Raw genomic sequence first — 21246 nt, forward strand, 5'->3', positions numbered from 1 at the left:
AGAGACCTCAGCGGCCCACTCCCCCGCCCCGGGCTGCAGTAGAGCCTGTCCGGAGCCTTGAGGCAGCGCCTGTCACCTGACTGCGGTGATTTGTTGACGCTACCGGACAGCTATCACCTGCCTCAGGACTGCAGTCCCTAGCGCCACCGTGCGCTCGGTCCTCACACAGTCGGCGCTGAACGCAAAATAAGCGATTGAGCAGCAGAAAAGGGGAAAGGAATTGCCACTTAGAAACCAAGGATAGTGGGCAGAGTGGTCCTGGGTAGTGGACAGAGCGGTCATTAGGGGGTCTTTGGGAGTGGGGACCGTTTTAGGGGCAGGATGAGGGGGCAGGGCCGTCTTTTATAACTGAACTCGGCTTTCCTCACGTCTCTGGCCAACTCTTACAAGAAAAATACTTTCAAGCCAGCCCGCCTCGCCTCGTTTTAGGGCAAACTCCCACGGGGGTGTGCGACCTTGGGCGCCCTCTCGCGGGCCCGGTAGCCGAAGGTGCACCAGCCGGCTGTCGCCCCCTCCCACCCCAGGCCCTTGAGGGCTCAGGATCACGGGACGGCGGCAGCCTCGGAGAGATCGGTTAGGGACAAGTCCATCTGAAAGTCCCTGGCGATGTCCTCGCCGGACGACAGACCCCTCTGGGCACCAGAAGGACCTGAGTCTCAGAGCCACCCCTTCCCAATGCAGAGGACGCGAGACGGAGGGTCTGCGTTGCCTGGGGGCCCCTGGCCCTCGGGAGCCGCGCCGCAGCTGCCCCGGCTCGGCCCGGGGTGAGCGGACGCCGCGCCCGCAGCGTGACGGACGCACGGGGCGGTTCTGGCGGCACCGGCTGCAGCGGAACCTCCGGTCCTGCAGAGGGCGCTGCCCCGGCCCGCCAGGGCACTGGCCTTCCGAGCGTCCAGGCGCCCGCGGTGTTGCGGGGAGTCCCGGAACCCGCGAGCCGGAGCCACCGGGCTCGAGTGTGACTGGCGCGCGGCCGGCGCTTCCCGTGTGGCGACGCGACTGCTGAGCGCTTGGGGGAGGCTGCGCAGTGGCCGCCGCGGAAGCCGCGCGGGGAGCCGAGGTGGGGGGCGGGGACGCGGAGGGCTGCAGCGACCGTGGCTACTTGCTCGGAGGCTGCAGGCTTCGCGGGCGGGCGGGGGCTCGGGATGCGGGGCAGTGCTGGCTGTGTCTGCCGAGGGAGGGGGCGGCGGCATCGGAGGGGCGCAGGGGCTGGGGATGTGGAGGGAGGAAGATGAAAGGTTGGGGGAGGGTGATGATGTTATTGACACGACACAGGCACAAAGGGAGAGGGTGGCGGTCTCAAAGGGGGTGTGAGTGGGGAGTAGCTGGCATCGGGAAGTGATGGATGCAGAGATCGACTGGAGGTGGGGGCGGGGATGTTGGAAGCTTGGAAACGTCAGAGTTGGAGAGTTGGAGGGGCGAGGTTGGGGGTTTGGAGGAGAGACCGTTGGCAGGATTGGAAGGAAATTGGCAAGGAAAGTGGCTGAATCCTGAGCCTGGCAGGACTGGGGGCGGATTGGAAGGAAAGGGGTACAAATGTGGCTTTCCCCTGGCAGGGCTGGGAGTGAAGCTGTGCAGCTCAGCGCCGGTGTTTGCGACTGTGGGTTGGTGTGTATGGCCTTGGAGGTGAGGGGAGGGCATCGGGACTGACCCATGGTGGGGACCCGGCCTTACTCCGCTTCTCTCCCTTAGCCACCATGTTCAACCAGCAGCAGCAGTTCCAGCAGCAGCAGCTGCAGCAGCAGCAATTGCTGCAGCTTCAGCAGCTGCTGCAGCAGCCCCCACCACAGACCCCCTTGCCCATGGCTGTCAGCAGGTGAGTTTCCCACTTGGGGGATGGAGGCCTCAGCTCTCACCCATGTCTTACAGCACCTCCATTCAGTCCTTTGTCCCAGGGGCATCCTTGTTTTGAGTCCTAGAGCTCATCACCTCTCACCCCCAAGGGGATCCTCCATCTGTATGGGAGGGTGGGCTCAGGAGATGGGGGTCTCAAGGAGGAAGGTGGTTCTAACTTTCCCAGTCACCCTCTGACACTCCCTCCAAACACACAGGGGCCTCCCCCAGCAGCAGCCCCAGCAGCAGCTTCTGAGTCTCCAGGGGAGCCACTCGGCCTCCTTCCTCAATGGCTCCATGCTCCAGAGAGCTTTGCTTTTGCAGCAGTTACAAGGTATGACTCAGGCCCCTTTGCATCCTGTGTGGACACTGGCTCCCCAGCAAGCCAAGCACTCAGTCTCACCAAATCACAGTGACCCTGAGAGTGCCCTGACTCACAGTTAAGGACACCCAGGCTCCAGGGGTTGAAAGACTCTAAGCTGCTCAGATGAATGTAGGTCCATCTGCAGACAGACTGAGGAGTGCCCTGGGGCATGACGCTGGCTCTCTGGGCAGTGCTCCATATACCTCACTGACATTCAGATTAGATGCCATCTGGCCAATGAGGAAGCTGAGAAAGTAAGTCCCTTGCCGTAGGTCACATAGCACACCAGAAGTGGCCCAGCTAGACCTCCTAAGCAGTGGGCCTTGAGCATTAAGGCTGTGCCCTTGCCTCAGCGTCCCCATATGGAAAACAGTGTCAGCTCTTCCTTCCAGGCTGCTGCTCCTGATACTACTGATGACCCCAAGGGAAGGTACACCAACAATCCTAATAAAAACACGGAGGCCCAGAAAGGGATCATGTGCCCAAGATGATCCTGCACAAGAGGCAGGAGCTGACTGGATGGTCACCTCTCTTCAGCTTTGCCAGGGCCTCATGAGTGTGGATAGTCCTGGAAGCTGACACTGACTTCCACATGACAGCTGTGTAGATGAGAACGGAAACCAGACACAAGGACCCCCAGTGTATACACAGATATTCTCTCTCTCTCTCTCTCTCTCTCTCTCTCTCTCTCTCTCTCTCTCACACACACACACACACACACACACACACACACACACACATTTTTTTTTCAGTACTGTATTAAACCCAGGCCCTTGCAGGTGCTGGGCAAGAATTCCACCACTAAACTATGTGCCTAACCCTATTTCCCCCTTTTACTTTTGCATATTAAAAGTCACACTTTTCAAAGAGAAAAATAACATGTAAAAAAAAGGGCGGGGAGGTGGGAAAACCGAAACTTGTGGAATTGTATAGGACTACTGTGATTGACATAAGTGAGAGGCTGGGTGTTATTTCTTTTTTACTGAATAGAACAGCATGATCTTTAACCATATAATTTGACATTCTCTGCCAAAGCCCTTTTAACAGCTGTATAATATTTCATCGAAGGGACGTGCCCTTGCTTACCTAAGTCTTCTCAGCTGTTCTTTTTTCTATTTTAATAGAAATGTGATGTTTGCGACTTTTTTCTTTGAATAGATTCCCAAAAGTAGAATGACTGAGTTGAGGGGATGGATGTTTTATGGCTTTTGATAAATATTGCCAACTTGCTTTCCTAAAGGACTGGACCAGTTTGCAATGCCATCAGCCACGTATGACAGTGCCGGTCTCACCATGCCCACGGCAACATTGGGTATTATCTGCTTTTTTATATATATAATACATAATATATAAATGTATACATATACATATAATTTACTAAGTTGGTTGGCAAAACAAAAGAGCTGTGTCATTAATGTTTTAATGTACATTTCCTGGAGTGCTAGTACAGTTGAACATTTTTATATTTATCTGTTAAACATTTGTATTTTTTATTTTTATTTTTTTGTGGTTGTAGATGGACAGCATGCCTCTATTTTATTTATCTTTGTATGTGGCGCTGAGGATCAAACCCAGTGCCTCACATGTGCTAGGCAAGTGCTTTGCCACTGAGCCCCAGCTCCAGCCCCAATTTCTTTTTGTGACTTGTCCATGTCCTTTCTATCTTTCTTTGAAGGTATTCCATCTTTTGTCCTGTTGTTTTTAAGCATTGGTTGGCTCTCTGCATATATGTATGTATGTGTTTGCATTAAGTATATCAATTGAACACTTACAATATACGATGCACACTTATATTTATTGAATTCTATAGAATTTTCATAAAACATTGTGAGGCGATCGCTATTTTATAGATAAAGGAACTGAGGCTTAAAGCAGGGGATAGATTTGTTTAAGGACACAGACCTCATACTCTGCGGTCTGGATTTGAACCCAGCTCTTACAGGAGAACTGACCCAGGCTTTAACCCCTGTGTTTCCTGTCTGAGCACTGGGACAGAGTTCCACCTCCCTTTCATGCCTCAAACATTTCCCAGGCTCTGTGCCTTCACTGAGGTGCTGAGCTGAGTCAGATAAGGGTCAGCAGGAAGCAGGCAAAGAAATTATGCGTCTGCCCTGGATCAGGGGCTGTGGGAACACAGAGGATCTGGGAAGGCCTTTGGGAGAGAGACTTCTTAAGGGAGGGCTGCAGGGTGTGTGGAGTTGATGGAGCCTCTACAGAGGGAATAGCATGTGCCCGGCCCAGAGGCAGGATATCTGAAGGACTGCACAGGGACAAGTGACTGGAATGTCATAGGGACATATGGGGAGAATAGCAAGGAAGGAGATTGGGCGGGGCTGGACCTTACCCAGGGCTTCATTCCTGACCAGCAGGGAGCTGTAGGAGGGTTTGTGCGGGGAGAAGCTGAGATTTAGGCCAGGGATGAAGCAGCTTGGATGCGGCAGTGATGGGGGGGAGAAGCAGATTGGGGAGGTGTGGATAGAGATGATGGGACCTGCTGGTGGCTGGCATGGGTAGGACAGGAGAAAGAGGAATCAGGGGACCCCCAGGATCAGGAGAATCCTGGCCCGACCAGCAGGTGGACGGCAGGGCCCCTCATAGAGATCGTGCAAGTTGTTCCTCCCTTTTACTGTTGGGGAAGATCATAATGCCTGCCCTGATGCCTGACAGGTCAGGTGACAGACACGGTGATGGGCCATGCGTGGCCCAGTGCCTGGCTCTGGTGGGCCTTTGATGTAAGGCAGCTAGTGGGGCAGAGGGGCCTCATTATTCAGGGACCAGACTTGCTGGTTCTCCCTGTGGCCCCTGTGCTGGGTCTCCTATACCTGAGGGGTGCCCTAAAGCATGCCTGAGAATGAGCAGGATTGCTGGGGTGCTCAAGCCACTGACCCTGACCCAGAGGCATGTCGGGGGGCGGGCAACCTCAACCCCCAGCAGAGAAGGAAACCTGCCCTAAAGCCTCCTTTGCCACAGTGTCTGAGGTAGGATGAGCCTTCTGCTCTACTCTTCCCTCTGGCTGCCCTGGGGCAGGAAGGGTCTCCTGAGAATGATCTGATATTCCCAGAATGCTTTGGGAGCTGACCCATGACCCTCGCCTCTACCACCCAATCATAGTGTGAGCCCTCTTCTCTCTTCCTGCCTGCAGGCAACCTCCGGGGCTACAGCATGGCCACCCAGACTTTGACAGCCCCTAGCCTGACACCGCCCCAGCTGGCACCCCCAAATCTGCAGCAGTTCTTCCCCCAGGCCACCCGCCAGTCCCTGCTGGGCCCCCCTCCTGTTGGGGTCCCCATTAATCCCTCCCAGCTCAACCTCTCAGGGCGGATGCCCCAGAAACAGAGCCGGGCTCCCTCCTTCACCAATCGCAAGGTGAGTGGTGACTGGGATGGGGCAGGTCTGGGGTGGGGGTTGGGAGGGCTTGCCCGGGCCTTCAGGTGGGCCACATTCCTCTTTGTGCCTGGGGGTCTTCATCTGTGAACTGGGGAGGGGGTCACACTCGCCTAGTGTTTCCCAGATTTCAAATCAAATAGTCCTGTGTCTCTGATGTGATTTTCTTTTTCTTTTTGGTTCTGGGGATTGAACTCAGGGACGCTTAACCACTGAGACACATCCCCAGCCCTTTTTTTGAATTTTGTTTAGAGATAGGGTCTCGCTAAGTTGCTTAGGGTTTTGCTGAGTTGCTGAGGCTGGCTTTGAACTCTGAATCCTCCTGCCTCAGCCTCCTGAGTCCCTAGGATTACAGTGTGTACCACCATGCCAGGTCCCAATGTTTTATATATATAAACACAATACCTTTATTTTATTTATTTATTTATATGTGGTGCTGAGGATCAAACCCAGTGCCTCACGTGTGCTAGGCAAGCCCTCCACCACTGAGCTACAGCCCAGCCCCACCAATATGATTTTACCAGTATTATACCAGCATTATATTTACTTATTTACTTAACATTTCTCTTTAAGCAGCACTGCCTAGTGGAAATAAAATATGATATTTAATATATTATATGTGTGATTTAAAGTCTTCTGGTAACCACATTAAAAAGACCAAAAACAAGAGAAATTAATTTTACTGATATATTTTATTTATCTCAGCATATGAAAAATATTATCATTTCAACCTGTGATTAATGTAAAAAGTGAATTGGGAACAGGTTCATTGGCGCACACCTGTAATCCCAGTGGCTCAGGAGGCTGAGGCAGGAGGAGCACAAGTTCAAAGCCAGCCTCAGCAATTTATCAAGGCCCTAAATAACTCAAAGATACCCTGTCTCTAAATAACATACAAAATAGGGCTGGGGATGTGGCTCAGTGGTTGAGTGCCCTGAGTTAAAAAAAAAAAAAAAAAAGAGTGAGGCCTGGGAATGTAAGTCAGTTACTTGGTAAATGTCTTGCATGGCACATGCAGAATCCTGGGTTCCAACCTCAGGACCAAGAAAATACCCAAAACTCCAAACTGCACTCAGGAGCAGTGTGTGGGCAAGGAACCACTAGGAAGCTCAGGGACAGGATGCTTTGGGAGGAGGTGGTTCCTTGTGCAAGTCTCAGCCTTTGTGTGTTTATCAGGGAAAGGGTGAATAAGAACCTTTAGATTGTGCTACCCCAGGTGCGTTTACCTTTCTTTTTCCTCTTGGTATTTGGTACTGGGGATTGAAGCCAGGGCCTCACGCACACTAGGCAAGTGCTTTACCACTGAACTGTATCACCAGCTTCTCTTTTTCTTCTGTGTATGGCAATTAATTTAGACAGTTTAAAATTTTGTAGGCAGTTCCCTCTTAAAATAAAAGTAGCATTTATTCATTGGCTTTTTGCAGTGCTGGGGATGGAGTCCAAGGCCTGGCACATGCTAGGTCCACACTCTACTTCTGAACCACTTGTGGGAAAACTATGGTTCAGAGCTGGGGTGGGTGAGACAGGCCCAGGATCAGGCCCATGAGCCCCAGATGGGGAGCTTGTTGTGCAGGGTAAGAGCTGGGTAGTTTCTGAGGGGCCCAGAATAGGTAGTTTTGGGGATGCAATGATGTGGGGTTCAATTGTGTTTCCTGCTCAGCCTTGTATAGCGGACTTAGCAGGAGGAATGTAGAGGCTGCAGCAGGTTCTGGGAGCCTTTCCCAGGTGCCCAGGAACAACTGGGCCTTGGTGAGTAGTGCACATGTGGCCTCTGGCCTGACCTCTTGCAGATCTCGGGGGCTGGTGGAGAGACTTAATGCAAATAATGCTCCAACCAGTTACGATTGGAAAATGCCTCAGAAGGGAAGCTGAAGGCCTGGTGGCCTGAACGAGGGGTCTGGACCTAGTCTGGAGTCAGGAAGATTTCCTCTAAGAAATGCCTTTGAGGCTCAGGCAAAGGTGTGGGGCAGGAAGAGGCCCAGTACTTGCCCAGAGACAGGGCCAGCGTGGACACACAGAGAGGGCCAAGGGAGAGAGGAGACACTGAGGCCAGAGGGTCCTGTGGGGCTGCTCTTGGACAGCTGGGTGGTAGGTGTCAGAAATGGTTTCTAAAAGGAAGCAGGATTCCTCTTCTCAGACGATGCCTGAGGAAGACAGGTCAGACCCCCCAGAGGGGTCTGAGGAAGCCAGAGAGTTCCAACTGGACACAGCTGAAGGTGAGGGAGGGAGGCTGCTGGCCCTTCAGAGGGGGCGTGGGTTGGGGCAGTGGGAGCAAGGTCAGTGTAAGGGAGGCAGATGTGGGAGGCAGGGATTCTTGGAGGGGAGAGCCCGGGCCCACCTGGAACTCACACGCATTCTGCCTGATCTCTCTCTCCTTGCCCGCCTCTGTTTCAGACCAGGGGCTATGCCCCTGCCCGGAGGCCATCACTAGCGAAAAACACACTCGAGCACCTGAGCCTAAGCCCTGTGAGGCCTCGGAGCCACCAGCCAAGAGGACCAAGAGGTAACTGATGTTGGCAGCGCCCCGGGCCCAGGTGCCCTGCGCTCATTCCTGCAAAGATAGTGGGTGCGCCCTTCAGTGGAGTTGGAGCAAGGAGGGGCTTTGGCCTGTGGTTTGGAGGGAGGTGAGACTTATTTCTGCTCCTCCCTGGGGAGGCTTCAGGTCAGACCCTGGTGTTTCACTGAGGCTGAGCCACCTGGAAGCCTGAGTGGTGGCAGGTTGGAGAGGTGAACATGCGCCCCTGGGACCTTAGAGAGTAGGTGTTTACAAGGCTGTTTAGATGCTTGTGAGCAAGCTGTGGAAGAGAACAGTCTTCTCCAATTTATTTAGGGGAAACTGAGGTCTAGGGCTGGGGATGTGGCTCAGTGGTAGGGTGCTTGCCTAGCATGCATGAGGCCCCGGTTCAATCCCCAGCACCACAAAAAGAAAAAACAAAAGAAGGAAACTGAGGCCCAGATAAGCCAAGGAGCTGTCCAAAGCCCTCACTTTTAAGTGGAAGAGCTAAAGTTGGAATTGGGTCTTGGTCTTACTGGAGACCTCTGCAACCTCTTGAAAGACATGACTTTGATCTTTTGATCCAAAGCTCAGAGGAGCCCACAGAGAACGGGCCTCCAGGGCAGCCACGGACCCGGATGACAGCACTGAAGCAGACGCAAACCCCTGGGCTGCTGCCTGAGCCACTGGAGGCCCGAGGGAAGCCACGATTCCAGCCTCAAGTACAGCCACAGACTCAGCCACAGATGCCGCCAGCGGATACCCAGGTGCAGCCAAAACTGCACAAACAGGCACAAACTCAGACCTGCCCCGAGCACTTAGGGCTGGAGCAGAATCAGGGGAAGCCCCCAGAGCAGGTGCAGCCGCAGCGGCAGAAGCAGGCCCAGACACAGACGCAGCCACAGTGCCACACGCAGGCACAGGCCCTGAAGCAGCTGTCAGAGCAGCCGCAGGAGCAGCCTTCCACTCAGGTGCCAGCGCAGACCCAGGGTCAGCCGCAGGCCCAGCCACCGGGGTATGTGCCAGCTCCGGCTCATGCCATTGTGCTGGAGGCACCGGCGCCCGACGCAGTGGAGGCTGGGGGAGGTGAGTGAGGTGGCTCCCAGCCCTGCTGGTGCTGGCACGGCTCTGCCCAGGCCCTTCTTTTTTCCCTGGCACTGTCCAGCCGCCACGGGTGCTGCCAGAGCCTGATGGCTGGGCCTGGAACCCAGGATTTCAAGGTCCTGGCTGTGGGCAGAGAAGGCAGAGGGACCCTGAAAAAAGGTGCACATCTTTCATTTCAGGCACAGAGGTGGCCTCTCCGGAGCCAGTGGATACCCAGGTCAGCGTGGGAGCGAGCCAGGAGGAGCCAGCCAGCGGTCTGGATGTGGGAGAATGTGAAAAAAGAGCCAGGGAGATGCTGGGGGTGGGTAGAGTAGAAATGTGGCAGCACAAGAGCCCCAGAGGGCGATGGCGGAATGGCACCCCTGCCTGGGCCACCTCAGGGGCTCTGTGCATGTCCCGCATGTGCAGGGACGGCAGCCCTGCCTGGCTGCGCGGGCAGCAGACGGGGGTGGGGGGTGAGGGGGGTGGGTTTGTCTGCCATGAACACCCCACCCCACCCCCGCCACCACTGTTAGTTGCCTGCACAGCCTCCGCTCCAAAGGCCTCTAGGTGCTTTTGGTGACAAGAGTCCCTTCCAGTGAGCCCATCCCCAAACTAGAGCCCTCAGTCTCCTCTCATAGGGGACATCGTCACCCACGTGGTAGCTTCCCTGTGGGGCTTGGCTCACAGCTCACAGTGGAGCTGCGGTCAGGCCCCTTCCCTTTTCGGGTCTCAGTTTCCCCACCCGTCCTGCACAAGGTGGTGCGGGTGGGCTTTGGAGTTGGGCAGGCCCGGGCTCCAATCCTGGCCATAGGACATCCTAACTTTGTGAGCTCCCGTCCTCACCTGCCAGCCCAGAGTCCCACTGTCTGAGACTCTAGGGACGATGCTCATAGGCGGTTAGCCCTGGGGCCGGCTTGCCCTAGGCACCCAGATAGTGGAAGCTCTGCTCCTGCTCCTGCTGTAGATGTGGGGTGCCGGGGGCTCCCTGAAGGTCACCATCCTACAGAGCAGCAACAGCCGGGCATTTAGCACTGTGTCCCTCACGCCTGTGTCCCGTCCCGGTGACTGCACCTCCGCCAGCCCTGCAGCCCCCGCGCCCTCCAGGCAGGCTCTCCAGTTCTTCTGCTACATCTGCAAGGCCAGCTGCACCAGCCAGCAGGTGCTCAGAGCCGGGCCCGTGGGAAGGGTAGTGGGCAGGAAGGGTGGGGGTCTCCATGGCCTGCACAGACTGCCCTTTCCACCGCTGCCACAGGGTGAGCACTGGGCTCACCAGCCCTGCCCCGGGCAGCTGGGCCTCCATTGGTCCGAATTTGCTGACCAGCCAGGAGGGTGGGATTGTAGTCAGGCAGACCGGGTTCCAATCAGCCCTGCACAGCTGGGAGGACCTCAGCACGCAAGCTCCACTCCTGCTCCTGGTTCCTCTGGCAGCAGACGAGGAAACATACAGGGCCCACCTTGCTGGGGCTTCTGGGGATTCAGTGACTTGTCATTGAAGTCCTGAATCCTGGGCAAGTGAGTGTGGCATCAATAACAGCAGCCTTGGCCGCACATCATGGCATGCACCTGTTGTCCCAGCAACTCGGGAGGCCAAGGCCGGAAAACCAGGAGTTCAAGGCCTTTCTGGGCACAGTAGACCCCGTATCAAAAAAATATGAACATAAAAAATAGTAGGCTTATACCTATGTTGCTGCTACTCTTGCTGTTGTCACTTCTTACTCGGTGCCTCCCCAGGGCAGAGCACGGGCACCTGTGTTAATCAGAGAGCTCTCTGTCTCTGAGACCCTTTCTTCTAGGGCGTAAACCTGGCTTGTGTGTATACTCGTTCTCTGCTCAGTTTAGTGTCCCTGCTCTGGCCCGCAGGGCTGTTTTGTAAAAGAAATGACCTCACCGAGATGGCAGGCTGGCCGTGAAGTCAGTCCCCTTTGGCCTGCCCTTGCCCATGTTCTGGGGCCCACCCCCCATGCCCATGCCTGGCTCCTTCATGCTACAGGAATTCCAGGACCACCTGTCGGAGGCTCAGCACCAGCAGCGGCTTGGGGAGATCCAGCACATGAGCCAAGCCTGTCTCCTGTCCCTGCTGCCCATGCCCCGGGACGCCCTGGAGAGAGAAGAGGAGTGAGTGGGAGAAGGCCTACCTCCTTCCAAGAGCCTATCTGTGTTTACCTCTTAAAAAGTAAAAAGTAGAATCATCTTGCATGAGGTAGTGCTGGGGGGTGGGCAGTCTCACAGGCCCAGCCCTAAATCTGTCCTCTGCAAAATCTGCCTTTGGGTTAAGCATTGTCCTTCCCCAGAGGCTCCTTTAACTCAATGACCTTGGACCTTAGTTTTCCCCACCTGAAAAATGGCCCCATGAGGGTTGGGTTCAGGAATTCTTGACAATCTCTTAAGGTTTCATCCAGTCAGGAACAGTGTGACCAACCATGTAGAAGGGAGGTGAGTTGTGGCACAGAGCCCTGCCCCTCTGGCCTGTGTGACCTCAACTGTGGGCATCCAGTGGTAAGGATGAGGTCATCTTGTGGCCTGACACGAGGGTTTCCTGTGTCCCCCTCTCATCATGAGGTCAGAAATATCCCCCCTCCTGGCTCTGGGACTAGTGCTTGGGGTGAGAAGGGCTGGGGGAAGCTGCAGGAGCTGTCAGGACCCAGCAGCCATCACAGACCTGCAGGGGCTGGCAGGTGTCATCCGAGAAGCAGGACTTTTGGCTTGGGCCACTGCAGGACATGGGCTCTGTCTACGGGACAGCTGCCTCTCAGCTCAAGTTCTCCTAGTTTTTCAGGAGAATCTAGAAACCCAGATGGCGTGTGACACCACCCCATTTCAAAATGTTAACTGCTCATTCAGAATTCAAACAAACCCGAGAGGCCCCGGGGGACCCTTTTATAGGCCAGACAGTGACCTTCAGTCAGAGGTCAGGGGTTCTGTGGTAGAGTGTACCCAGGTTGCAGCTCGAACCTCCCCAGGCTGGAACGAGGGACAAGAAGGGCTCTTGATTGGCCCCTGCTTTCATTCCTCATGTGACCAGAAGCTAGGTGGCTGTCCCTTCACGGGCAGCTCATGTCTCTGTTAGCGGGTTCTCCCTGAGAAGCACTTTCTTCCGTGGTTTTATCTGTAGGTGAATAATGACAAGCACAGGAGAAGGGAGCTCACAGAGGTGTTCTTTGCAGTTAATGTAATGGTGAAAGAATGGAACTGGGAACCACCGAACATCCAAGCTGGGGCTGGGCTAGACCAGCGGCGGCCTCCCACTAATAGGAAGGTCTGCGGGGAGCTTGCGGTAACCTGAAACGTGTCAGATTAAAATTGCATATGCAGGACAGGCTACGGAAGGAGGATCCAGGGGACACTATTTTATAGAGAAGCTCCGTCTCCTGTAGGCGCCAGACTACCCACTGCCCCAGCTTCTTTGCACGGTGACCTGGCAAAAGGCAGCACCTGTGTCCGCAGGAGCCGAGCCGTCTCCCTGTTTTCTTTTTTCTCTTGGTACCAGGGATTGAACCAGGGGGCCTCCCACTGAGGCCCAGCCCCAGCCCCTTTTATTTTTGGGACAGGGTCTCACCAAGTTTCCCAGGCTGGCCTCACACTTGTGATCTTCCTGCCTCGGCCTCCCAAATTGCTGGGATCACAGGCGTGACCATCGCACCTGGCTTCAGTTAACATTTTGAAAATACAAGAACACACACACACAGACACGTGCACACACAAGAAGATAAAAAATCTCCCATAATCCCATCGCCCAGAGATAAACATTGTCTCTTGGCCCACCTCCTCCCATGATCCTATCTGTGTTTACCTCTTAAAAAGTAGAAAGTAGAATCATCCTGCACCAGGTAGTGAACAGTTTTTGTGCCTCTAAATAGCCCTCTGCCTCACAGTCTGACCACGACTTCACATGACTTCATCAGTGGATGTTGGGCTAGGTTCTTACATCCCTCAAAACTGATGTAAATCTGCTTATTTTGTAGAGCCCTTAATTTCACTAACTTGGAACACTTGTGGGGTTTTTTTTTTTTTTTTTTTTGGTGGTGCGAGCCATTGACTCTAGGGCCTAGCCCTGGCCCTCCCCACTCTTCCCTTGGGTTTGAAGCAGGACTAAGGACACCCTGCCACTGAGCCACACCCCAGCCCCTGAGTTGCATCACATCCATGGAGCGCTTGGGAGAGCTGGTGTCTTTCCCACCAGAACATAGTGTCACACTGTGCTTGTTTGGATTGTCACCAGAGAGCCTCCACCGAGACGCTGGTGCAACACCTGCCAGGTCTACTACACGGGGGACCTGATCCAGCACCGCAGGACGCAGGACCACAAGGTAGAAGGGCTGCATGCCTCGAAGGCATCGCCTCTCCTCCGAGCGAGGCTGGGGAGGGGAGCCAGGATGCCAGCAGAGAGTTAGTGTCTGTCTCCATGTGTCTGTCCGTCAGCGTGGCTTCTGACAAGCTTACCATGCTTCCTCTTTGGGCTCCAGGTTCCCCATCTGTCCAGTGTGGGCATGACACCAGCTTACCCTGCCATTCCTCCATGGGCATAGGGGTCCTCTGGCGGCTCCCTTGTGTCCTGTCTCTGACCTCCTCCATTGCCACCTGCCATCCCATCTCAGTGCTCACCACACAGGGGAAAGATGTGGTTTTGTGTGTTCCAGGGCAGGGGCAGAGCCTCGCTGGCTTTTTATAGATGTGGTAGGTCTTACTTTTATGGATGATAGGTGAAGCCGTACTGGGCACTGCCTGGTCACTAGTCAGGGGCTTGCACGTGGGGACACTGCCTACCCCACATGGCTTGCTCTTCTTTCCCCAGATCGCCAAACAGTCTTTGCGACCCTTTTGCACCATTTGCAACCGCTACTTTAAGACTCCCCGCAAGTTTGTAGAGCATGTGAAGTCCCAGGGGCACAAGGACAAGGCCAAGGAGGTAATCACACCCATCCCAGAGGACATGGGCCCAGAGGTACAGAGCCTTGGCCAAGGCCACACAGCAGGTTGAGGTTTATCCCAGCCTAATCCATAGCAGTCCCAGAGGGATTCACTGAGGGGTGTGTGGCATCGTGGCTGCCCAGAACTGACCTGAGCCCCTCACTTACTCCCCTGGGCAGCTGAAGACGCTTGAGAAGGAGATAGCTGGCCAAGACGAGGACCACTTCATCACGGTGGATGCCGTGGGTTGTTTTGAGGGTGATGAAGAAGAGGAGGATGAGGATGAAGAAGAAGAAGAAGAGATTGAGGTTGAGGAGGAATTCTGCAAGCAGGTGCTTAGGGTGGGCTGTGGGAGTCAGTTAGGGGGTCCTCGCTCCAACCTTGGGGGCCTGGTAGTGGGCTGGCATTTGTAGAAACTAATGAATGTCAAGTTGTTTTTTTGTATGTGTGGCGGGGGAAGATACTGGGCTTGAATCCAGGAGCACTTTACCACTGACCTACATTCCCAACCCTTTTTATTTTGAGACAGGGTCTCACTAAGTTGCCCAGGCTGGCCTTGAACTTGGGATCGTCCTGCCTCAGCCTCCCAAGTCTCTGGGATCATGGGCTTGTTCCACCATACCTGGCCACAATTTATTATGAACCCTATTATCCGTATCTGCCCATATGCATCAGGCTGTTGAGTGGCAGGTGGAGCGTGCAGGGCTCTGGGAGGCTGGCCGAGATTCTAGCCTGTGTGGAGGAAGGGAAAGGGTGGGACAGAGTCGGGAAAGGCAGAGGCAGCAGCTAGGTAGTGGGCAGGACTCAGTGTAAGGCGACAGTGATGACGTTAGCAGCTGACATTTCTCGAGCACTTCCTGTTTGCCGCGCTGGGCAGGCACCATGCTCTGTCCTGGCATTTCATCTTATTGGATGACATGAAGCGGGTCTCTGCAGCCCCAGCCTTTGCTGACCCAGTTCTGCTGCCTCCCAGGAGAATCAGATTCATTGCAGAATCTTGCAAAGAATTGGATTCGTCCCAGTTTAACAGATGTTTCCGGTCCCCTCTTCTGAGCTGGGCTCTGGTGCTGGACACAGGGACAGGTGAGGACCACGGCCTGGTCCTTGCCTGGTTGCCCCCCTTACAGTCCAGGGTGGTCCCCGGAAAGGCACAGCAGAGGGGTTGGTTGTCACTCCTGGCACTTTGCCTGGTGAGTGGGCGGGCGCTGCAGACACAGGGACCCACGGGGCCAGAGACAATGGCCTCTTATGAGAGGGGCTCAGGTCTAGTAGGTGAGATGCGGGTCCTTGAACCCCATCTGAAACCCACCTCAGGACCGAGGTCACTGTGGTTTTGGACAGGAACTCGGGAAGCTGGCGGGGCTCACAGGTGAGTTTGGACTCTGACTTGAGCTCCCGGGGTTCGCCACCCCACCCCTCCACAAACCAGCAAGTGAGTTATGTCTCCAGGGCCTCAGTGTCCTCTAATGTGAAATGGGTGCAACTGTAGAGGGCTGTCATGGGGTTGCAGTGAAGTGACACGTTGTGTTGAGCAGACTTGGTGTGGATTACGCCAAAACAGGAGCAGGGGGACTGCCTGGAGGAGGGGACCGACTGAGTGGAGGCTAGAAAACACAAACCAGAAGGGCCTCTGGGAGCAAGAGGAGCACATGAAGGCCCAGCAGATGCCACCCACAACAGCCTGGAAGTCCAGGGGATGTTGTATTTGAGGACATGGGTGGGCTCCAGGCTACTGACCTGTCTGGGAGGGGTCTCAGGGAGTCAAATTCAAGGTACACGCTTGCATGTCTCCAGGTGAGGTCCAGAGATATATCCAGAGAGGAGTGGAAGGGCTCGGAGACCTACAGCCCCAACACTGCATACGGTAAGAACCCGGCCCTGGGCCTGCACACGGGGGCTGCTGGGGCTCGGCCTCCAGGCACCCCCAGATGCCAGCCCAGACGCTCTGGCCAGACAGCCTATGCCCCGTTTTTTCTTGGCTCTTCTACTCCTGCCTAGAAGGTGGGGAGCAAATGGGCCCCTAGGGAGGGCGGACACCTGGCTGGTTCCAGGGACGTGTGTGGACCCTGCTGTCTGTCCCTCAGGCATGGACTTCCTGGTGCCTGTGATGGGCTACGTGTGCCGCATTTGCCACAAGTTCTACCACAGCAACTCGGGTGCACAGCTCTCCCACTGCAAGTCCTTGGCCCACTTTGAGAACCTGCAGGTGAGCTGAACATCCTCCCACCCTGCCCTGCCCAGGGCCCCAGCCTCTGACCAAGCTGATGGGGATGGTCAGTGGCCACTTCTCTTATGCTTAGCCTCAGCCCCAGGCACACTCCCACAACTAGAAGGAAATCCAAGCTGGTATGGGGCTGGGCTCTTTCTATTATGGTTCTGGGGGCTGCTGAGGGCCAGGCTATTAACTTCAGAGCCCTGGCCCAGAGAGGCTGACAGTATTACATAGGGTCACACAGCAGTGATGCCGTCTTGCCTGGGGCTGGGGAAGGAATTGCTGGCTGGGAGCACCCCAGATAGGCAGGGAGCCCTGACTTCTCTGGCATCCTCTGTATCCAGAAATACAAGGCAGCCAAGAACCCCAGCCCCACCTCCCGGCCCGTGAGCCGTCGGTGCGCCATCAATGCCCGGAATGCTTTGACTGCACTGTTCACCTCCCATGGCAGTAGCGGCCGCCCACCCAGCCAGCCCAGAACCCAGGACGTGGCCAAAACCACCAGCAAGGTGACAGCTCAACCCCCCAACCTTCCACCCCCTCCCCGACGCTCAACTCGCCTCAAAACCTGAGCCTAGACCCTTCTGGGTCCCTATCTACTAATGCTTTCTAGGAGTGTATATGAATAACTTTGACGTGGTTGGTGTTTTTACTCAAAATCCAATAAAAGAAGGTCATTTTGGTGATGCAGTTCCCACCAGCACTTCTGTCTGGTGACCAGGGGAAGGGGGCACCCCGGCTAGGCCGTTAACCAGGGCCCAGCCTCTCTGGGGACCATGTCGGGGCAGAACGGGGAGACCAATGACAGGTTCCCTGAAAACCAGGGACTCACAAGGCATTGACCTCTCTAAGCCCGTCTCCCTCTTAATAATGTTATCAGGGTTAGGATAAACTTCACTGTCACCCTAGAAGGTGGTCTTGTGGCTACTTCCAAATTACAGATGAAGAAACTGAGGCCTAGCAAGGTCAAGTGACTTGCCAAAGGTCACAGAGCTGGCAAGTGGCCAGGATTTGACCAGGTGTGCGCTTGATGCCCATGCTGGCCTCTCTAGCTGGACCTAGTGGGAGCTGAGGTGCAGGTGTGGGGGTCCTTGCCCCTCAGGCACTGTGGCTCTGAGTTCCTGGTTCCTCAGCAGGGCTGCGGCCTCCAGCCAGGCAGCGCTAGCAGGACCATCAAGAGGGGACCCACACCACACTGGCTCCTGAGTTCTGCTGTCTTCTCTCTTAAGAAGACCCTTAGAGACAGGCAACCAGTCCAGCCTGCTAGTGGCCGGCTGGGGAGACTCAGGCCAGGAGCAGGACAATGCCAAGGTCACGCAGCCTGTCTTGGTCCCAGCTGTCTTGTTAAAGGCCCCGGTACCCTGGGAGACTGAGTGCATGCCACAGGGCCATAGGGCATGTCCAGCACCATTGGACCACTGGGCCACCACTGCATGTCAGCCAGGCTGGGAAGCAGCTGCTGGCCAGGGAGGGACACACCAAGTAGGGAGGAGGCCCCAACCTCACTGCACCCTCCAGTCCAAGATGGCCACAAACCCCACCCCTGGCAGATGCACCCAGAAGCCTTGACCACCCCACTCCCCTCCAGTGGCCACTGGAGTCCTCATCCCAGCACACAGAGAAGAGGGGCACAGTGGTATGGGGGACCCGTTTAATGTGGACCCTCGGTCCTGGGAGGAGTGGAGGACTCAGGAGCTGGGCAGGCAGGCAAGTGGTGGGGTTGCAGGTCCCCACTGGGCCCCAGGAAGGATGCTGGGCAGTGGGGGCTGGCCCAGTGACAGACCCACCAGGAGACCCAAAGGCCAGACCGTGAGAAGGTGTCTAAGCCAGGTGGTGAGTGCTCGGCTGGTCTGGCCCAGAGAGGCAGGGCTGGGGCCTGGCGGGGCGCGTACAGCCTAGAGGCTGGCATCACCAGGGGTCTCCCCGAGCTGCTGCTGGAACTCAAGGCGCGTCTGCCGGTTGGACTCCAGCAGCTCCTGAAGGCGGGCATGGAGGTGGTCGTTCTTCTCCTCCAGGTGGTCTAGACAGGAGTTGATCTGGTCCAACATGGAGTTGATGGCCGCATACTCTGGGAAGAAGGGGGAAAACAGCCAAGTTCCTGTGTTTCCTCAGCACTCACACCCCACTGTCCCCCAGCTGACTCCAAAAGGGCTTGGGGCAAGTCCCTACTTCTGAGCCTCAGTGTCACTATCTGGAAATGGGTAGACAGCCCAAAAGAGGCTTTGAAGAGATAAAACCTTAGCGCAACAACTTTCTTTCTAGGGTTAGGGGGGTCGCAGGGCAGTCAGCCCGGTCCTGCCTGGGAGCTCCTGCCCGGTACCAAGCATCCTTTGCCCTTCCTTCAGCAGCTGCCTAGAGCCCACATTCCTGATTAGAGCAACCAACGCCTCTGTCCCAGGCAGGCCCTATTCTCTAGCCCTTCCCTGTCTCCCTCTGCCTTCAGGACAAAACACCCAGTGGACTCTCCCAGGCTCTGGAATGGGACCCAGCCCCTGCTCCTCTCTCTAGCCCCGTCTCCCAAGTCTTCTCCTATCCTCTCACTTCAGGCCCTTTGAATGTGCTGTGCCTCTGTCTGGGGTGTGTGGGTTCCTCCTGTCTTCCTTTCCTCTTCTCCCTGATGAGTCCCACTCACCCTTGAAGACTCAGTATGGATGACACCACAGGGACTCTTCCCAGTGTCCCAGACCAGATCAGTCCTCTGTCCTGATCCCCCAGCCTGCCTCTGCTCACTTCCATGGCCTCCCCTCAGGACTGACTGCTGTGATTATTTTGTGTGGTGGGTGTCGCCCACTCAAATAAAGCTCCTTGAGAGGTGACTGGTCTTGTGTTTGCTGTTGTCTTCCCAGTGCCCTCACTGACAAAGTAGGCATTCGTTGAATGAATGAATGAGTGAGTGGAAGAAGCTCTGATCCTACCTCTGCCTTTGCTCAACTGTCTCTGTCACCTACAATGCTTCAGCCTCAACAACCCTTCAAGGACCAGCTCAAAATGCAGCCTCCCAGATGTCTTCCCTAGTCTCCACTAGAACCTGGCACTCACTCCTCTACTGCCACTCTTGACTGGCCTCTCTGCAACACAGTGTCCCTGAGGACCCAAGGTCTGGGCCTGTGCCCACTGCGGGACCCAGTTCTGAGCCAGCCCATGACTCAGATGCACTCAGCTGCCAGTCTGGGACCAGAGGAGAAGCGGCTGGTGGTGATGGAAAAGGCCAGGGCCCAGGAGGTCTGGACTGGGGGTGCAAATGTGCCTGCATTCTTGCAAATGGGCACCCCTCAGAGACAAAGAGTACTGGGAATCTGCTGATCTTAAAGTCCATTCCACTCATGGTACAGATGGGGAAACTGAAGCCTCAGAAGAAAGGAACCAGCCAAGGGTTGTACAGCTGGTTGGTGACCACTGAAGCTCTGACTTGGGGATCAGGGCCCTTGGGTCTGAGTTCCAGCTCTCTGGGTTACTGCAGTCACTACAGTTCCCTTCTGGAAAAGGGGCTAAGAAACAAGTTTTCAAATGTATCAAGAGCTCAGCCACAAGAGTGCTTGTATAGCATGCATGAGGTCCTGGGTCTGACTCCCCCTGCACAGCACACACAAAAAAAGCTCAGATAGGGTCTGGCCAGAGGCAGTCATTACCATAAATATTTTGCACTGTGTCAGAGACAAACTGGAAAAAGGAATGGGGGAGGTGGGTGTCTCCACACCACTCCAGGCCAGCTATCTGTATCAAGGGTACTTAGAAGTCTTTCAGGACTTGGCTTCTCCCCACTGTCCTGTGAATCTGCCAACATTCACTTAAATGTAATCTCTGGGAGGCCCTTCCTGATGCCCCCAACAGGGCTACCAGCAGTAACCACACTGTTTGGTCAACAGTGCAAGCCTAGTAGCCCAATGCTTGTCCCCTAAGTGAAAGGCCTTGTACCTTTGTTAAAAGAAGACCCTAGGTGATTAAAATGTTCTAAGCTATTGTGATCAATGCACAACTATGTGAATATACTAAAATCCTAAAACTGTATAGTATGTGAATTATAGCTCAATAAAGCTGTTAACAGAAACAAAAAGCATAAGCCATCCTTACCCCACATTTACAAAATCCTGTTAATACACCAATCCTTACTACACTAAAGAAAACGACCATACTAACCACTTACTGAATGAATACCTGCCTTCTGGAAAGCGCTAAGCATTTTCCATTCAATTTTTCCTTTACTCCTGACCCATCTCAATGCAGGCGACACTGAATCATTATTCTTACATTATAGAGGGGGAAACAGCCCTGGACTGATGATTCTTCGGCCCTCCCACAGTGCTCTGCACACAACAGGATGCTCTGGAGGCAGGTTACCCCAGCAAAGCCAGATGGCTGGGGGTCCTGACTCAGCAAAGCCCCAATGAGTCGCTCCGGTAGAGCCAAACTCGCCAGACTCGGCCCCGCCCGCGGGGGCGAAGGAAGTGGCTGGAGCAAATTCCAAATGGGCGAGCCCCTCAAGTTGCCTCCGTTTCCCCATCTGTAAAACGGGGCTGGTTGCCCACGGTTCCCCCAATGCTGCGGTTCCCGGGGATCCGTTCACGGTGCTCGCCCTGCACCTCCGAGCCGGCGCCTGTAGTTCGGGATTCACCCAGGGCCGGGTGGGGCGGGCTCTTCTGACCCTTCAAAGCCCCGTCCCCGACCCGTGCCCGCTCCCAGGAGGGCACCCCTGGAAAAGCAAAGGCCGTCCCTGCAGCCCCCTGGATCACCTGCTTCCCCGAAGCCATCCTCCTCGCCTTCCGCGCCCGCCTCCACCGGCATGCCCAGGTCCCCGTTGGGGCCGGACATTGCGGGCTTGGGCGCCGCTGGGGCCGCGCGAGGAAGGAACACGGCGGCGGTCCGCCTCCAGCGGGCGACGGGCGGAAAGTAGGAGCAGCTGGTAGAACGCGGGGCCGGAAGGGTGGAACGCAGCTGCGGATGGCGGCCGGGCCCCGCCCTGGGGCGGAG

At 55.5% G+C, this 21246-nt stretch overlaps 2 protein-coding genes across 11 annotated transcripts; one reads left to right on the forward strand and one right to left on the reverse strand.

The window, feature by feature from the left end:
• The first annotated feature begins 771 nt into the window (after positions 1-771).
• On the forward strand, positions 772-19094 carry CIZ1 (CDKN1A interacting zinc finger protein 1). Of its 10 annotated transcripts, XM_081280868.1 has the most exons (19): positions 772-1057; positions 1554-1605; positions 1690-1813; positions 2049-2164; positions 3435-3506; positions 5337-5560; positions 7701-7794; positions 7973-8081; positions 8662-9158; positions 9356-9477; positions 10123-10317; positions 11149-11273; positions 13378-13465; positions 13951-14064; positions 14246-14398; positions 15861-15930; positions 16151-16272; positions 16623-16787; positions 18722-19094. In XM_081280868.1, exons 3-19 carry the CDS (start codon positions 1695-1697, stop codon positions 18914-18916), a joined length of 2580 nt encoding a protein of 859 aa, XP_081136994.1. In that variant the 5' UTR covers positions 772-1057; positions 1554-1605; positions 1690-1694; the 3' UTR covers positions 18917-19094. The 10 variants fall into 10 exon arrangements, with proteins under 10 accessions (XP_081136994.1, XP_081136993.1, XP_081136998.1 ...); XM_081280867.1 differs by lacking the exon at positions 1554-1605; XM_081280872.1 differs by lacking the exon at positions 18722-19094 and having other exon boundaries at positions 774-1057; positions 1554-1607; positions 1713-1813; positions 16623-16976.
• BBLN (bublin coiled coil protein) lies at positions 17916-21246 on the reverse strand. The gene is made up of 2 exons (XM_081280875.1): positions 21009-21246; positions 17916-18346 (listed from the first exon to the last, which is right to left on the reverse strand). The coding sequence occupies exons 1-2, from the start codon at positions 21085-21087 to the stop codon at positions 18174-18176; spliced, it is 252 nt and encodes an 83-aa protein (XP_081137001.1). The 5' UTR covers positions 21088-21246; the 3' UTR covers positions 17916-18173.

This window comes from Spermophilus citellus, assembly GCF_964194105.1.
Source record: "Spermophilus citellus genome assembly, chromosome: 2".
Classification (NCBI taxonomy): Eukaryota; Metazoa; Chordata; class Mammalia; order Rodentia; family Sciuridae; genus Spermophilus; species Spermophilus citellus.

Bases quoted from the DNA above. Each gene is read 5' to 3' on its own strand.
- CIZ1 (XM_081280864.1), top strand. From the start codon at position 1,343: ATGCAGAGATCGACTGGAGGTGGGGGCGGGGATGTTGGAAGCTTGGAA. The intron at 2,165-3,434 runs GTATGACTCAGG...GCTTTCCTAAAG, and splicing joins GCTTTTGCAGCAGTTACAAG to GACTGGACCAGTTTGCAATG. The intron at 13,466-13,950 runs GTAGAAGGGCTG...TTCTTTCCCCAG, and splicing joins GCAGGACGCAGGACCACAAG to ATCGCCAAACAGTCTTTGCG.
- BBLN (XM_081280875.1), bottom strand. From the start codon at position 21,087: ATGTCCGGCCCCAACGGGGACCTGGGCATGCCGGTGGAGGCGGGCGCG. The intron at 18,347-21,008 runs GTGATCCAGGGG...CCTTCTTCCCAG, and splicing joins GGATGGCTTCGGGGAAGCAG to AGTATGCGGCCATCAACTCC.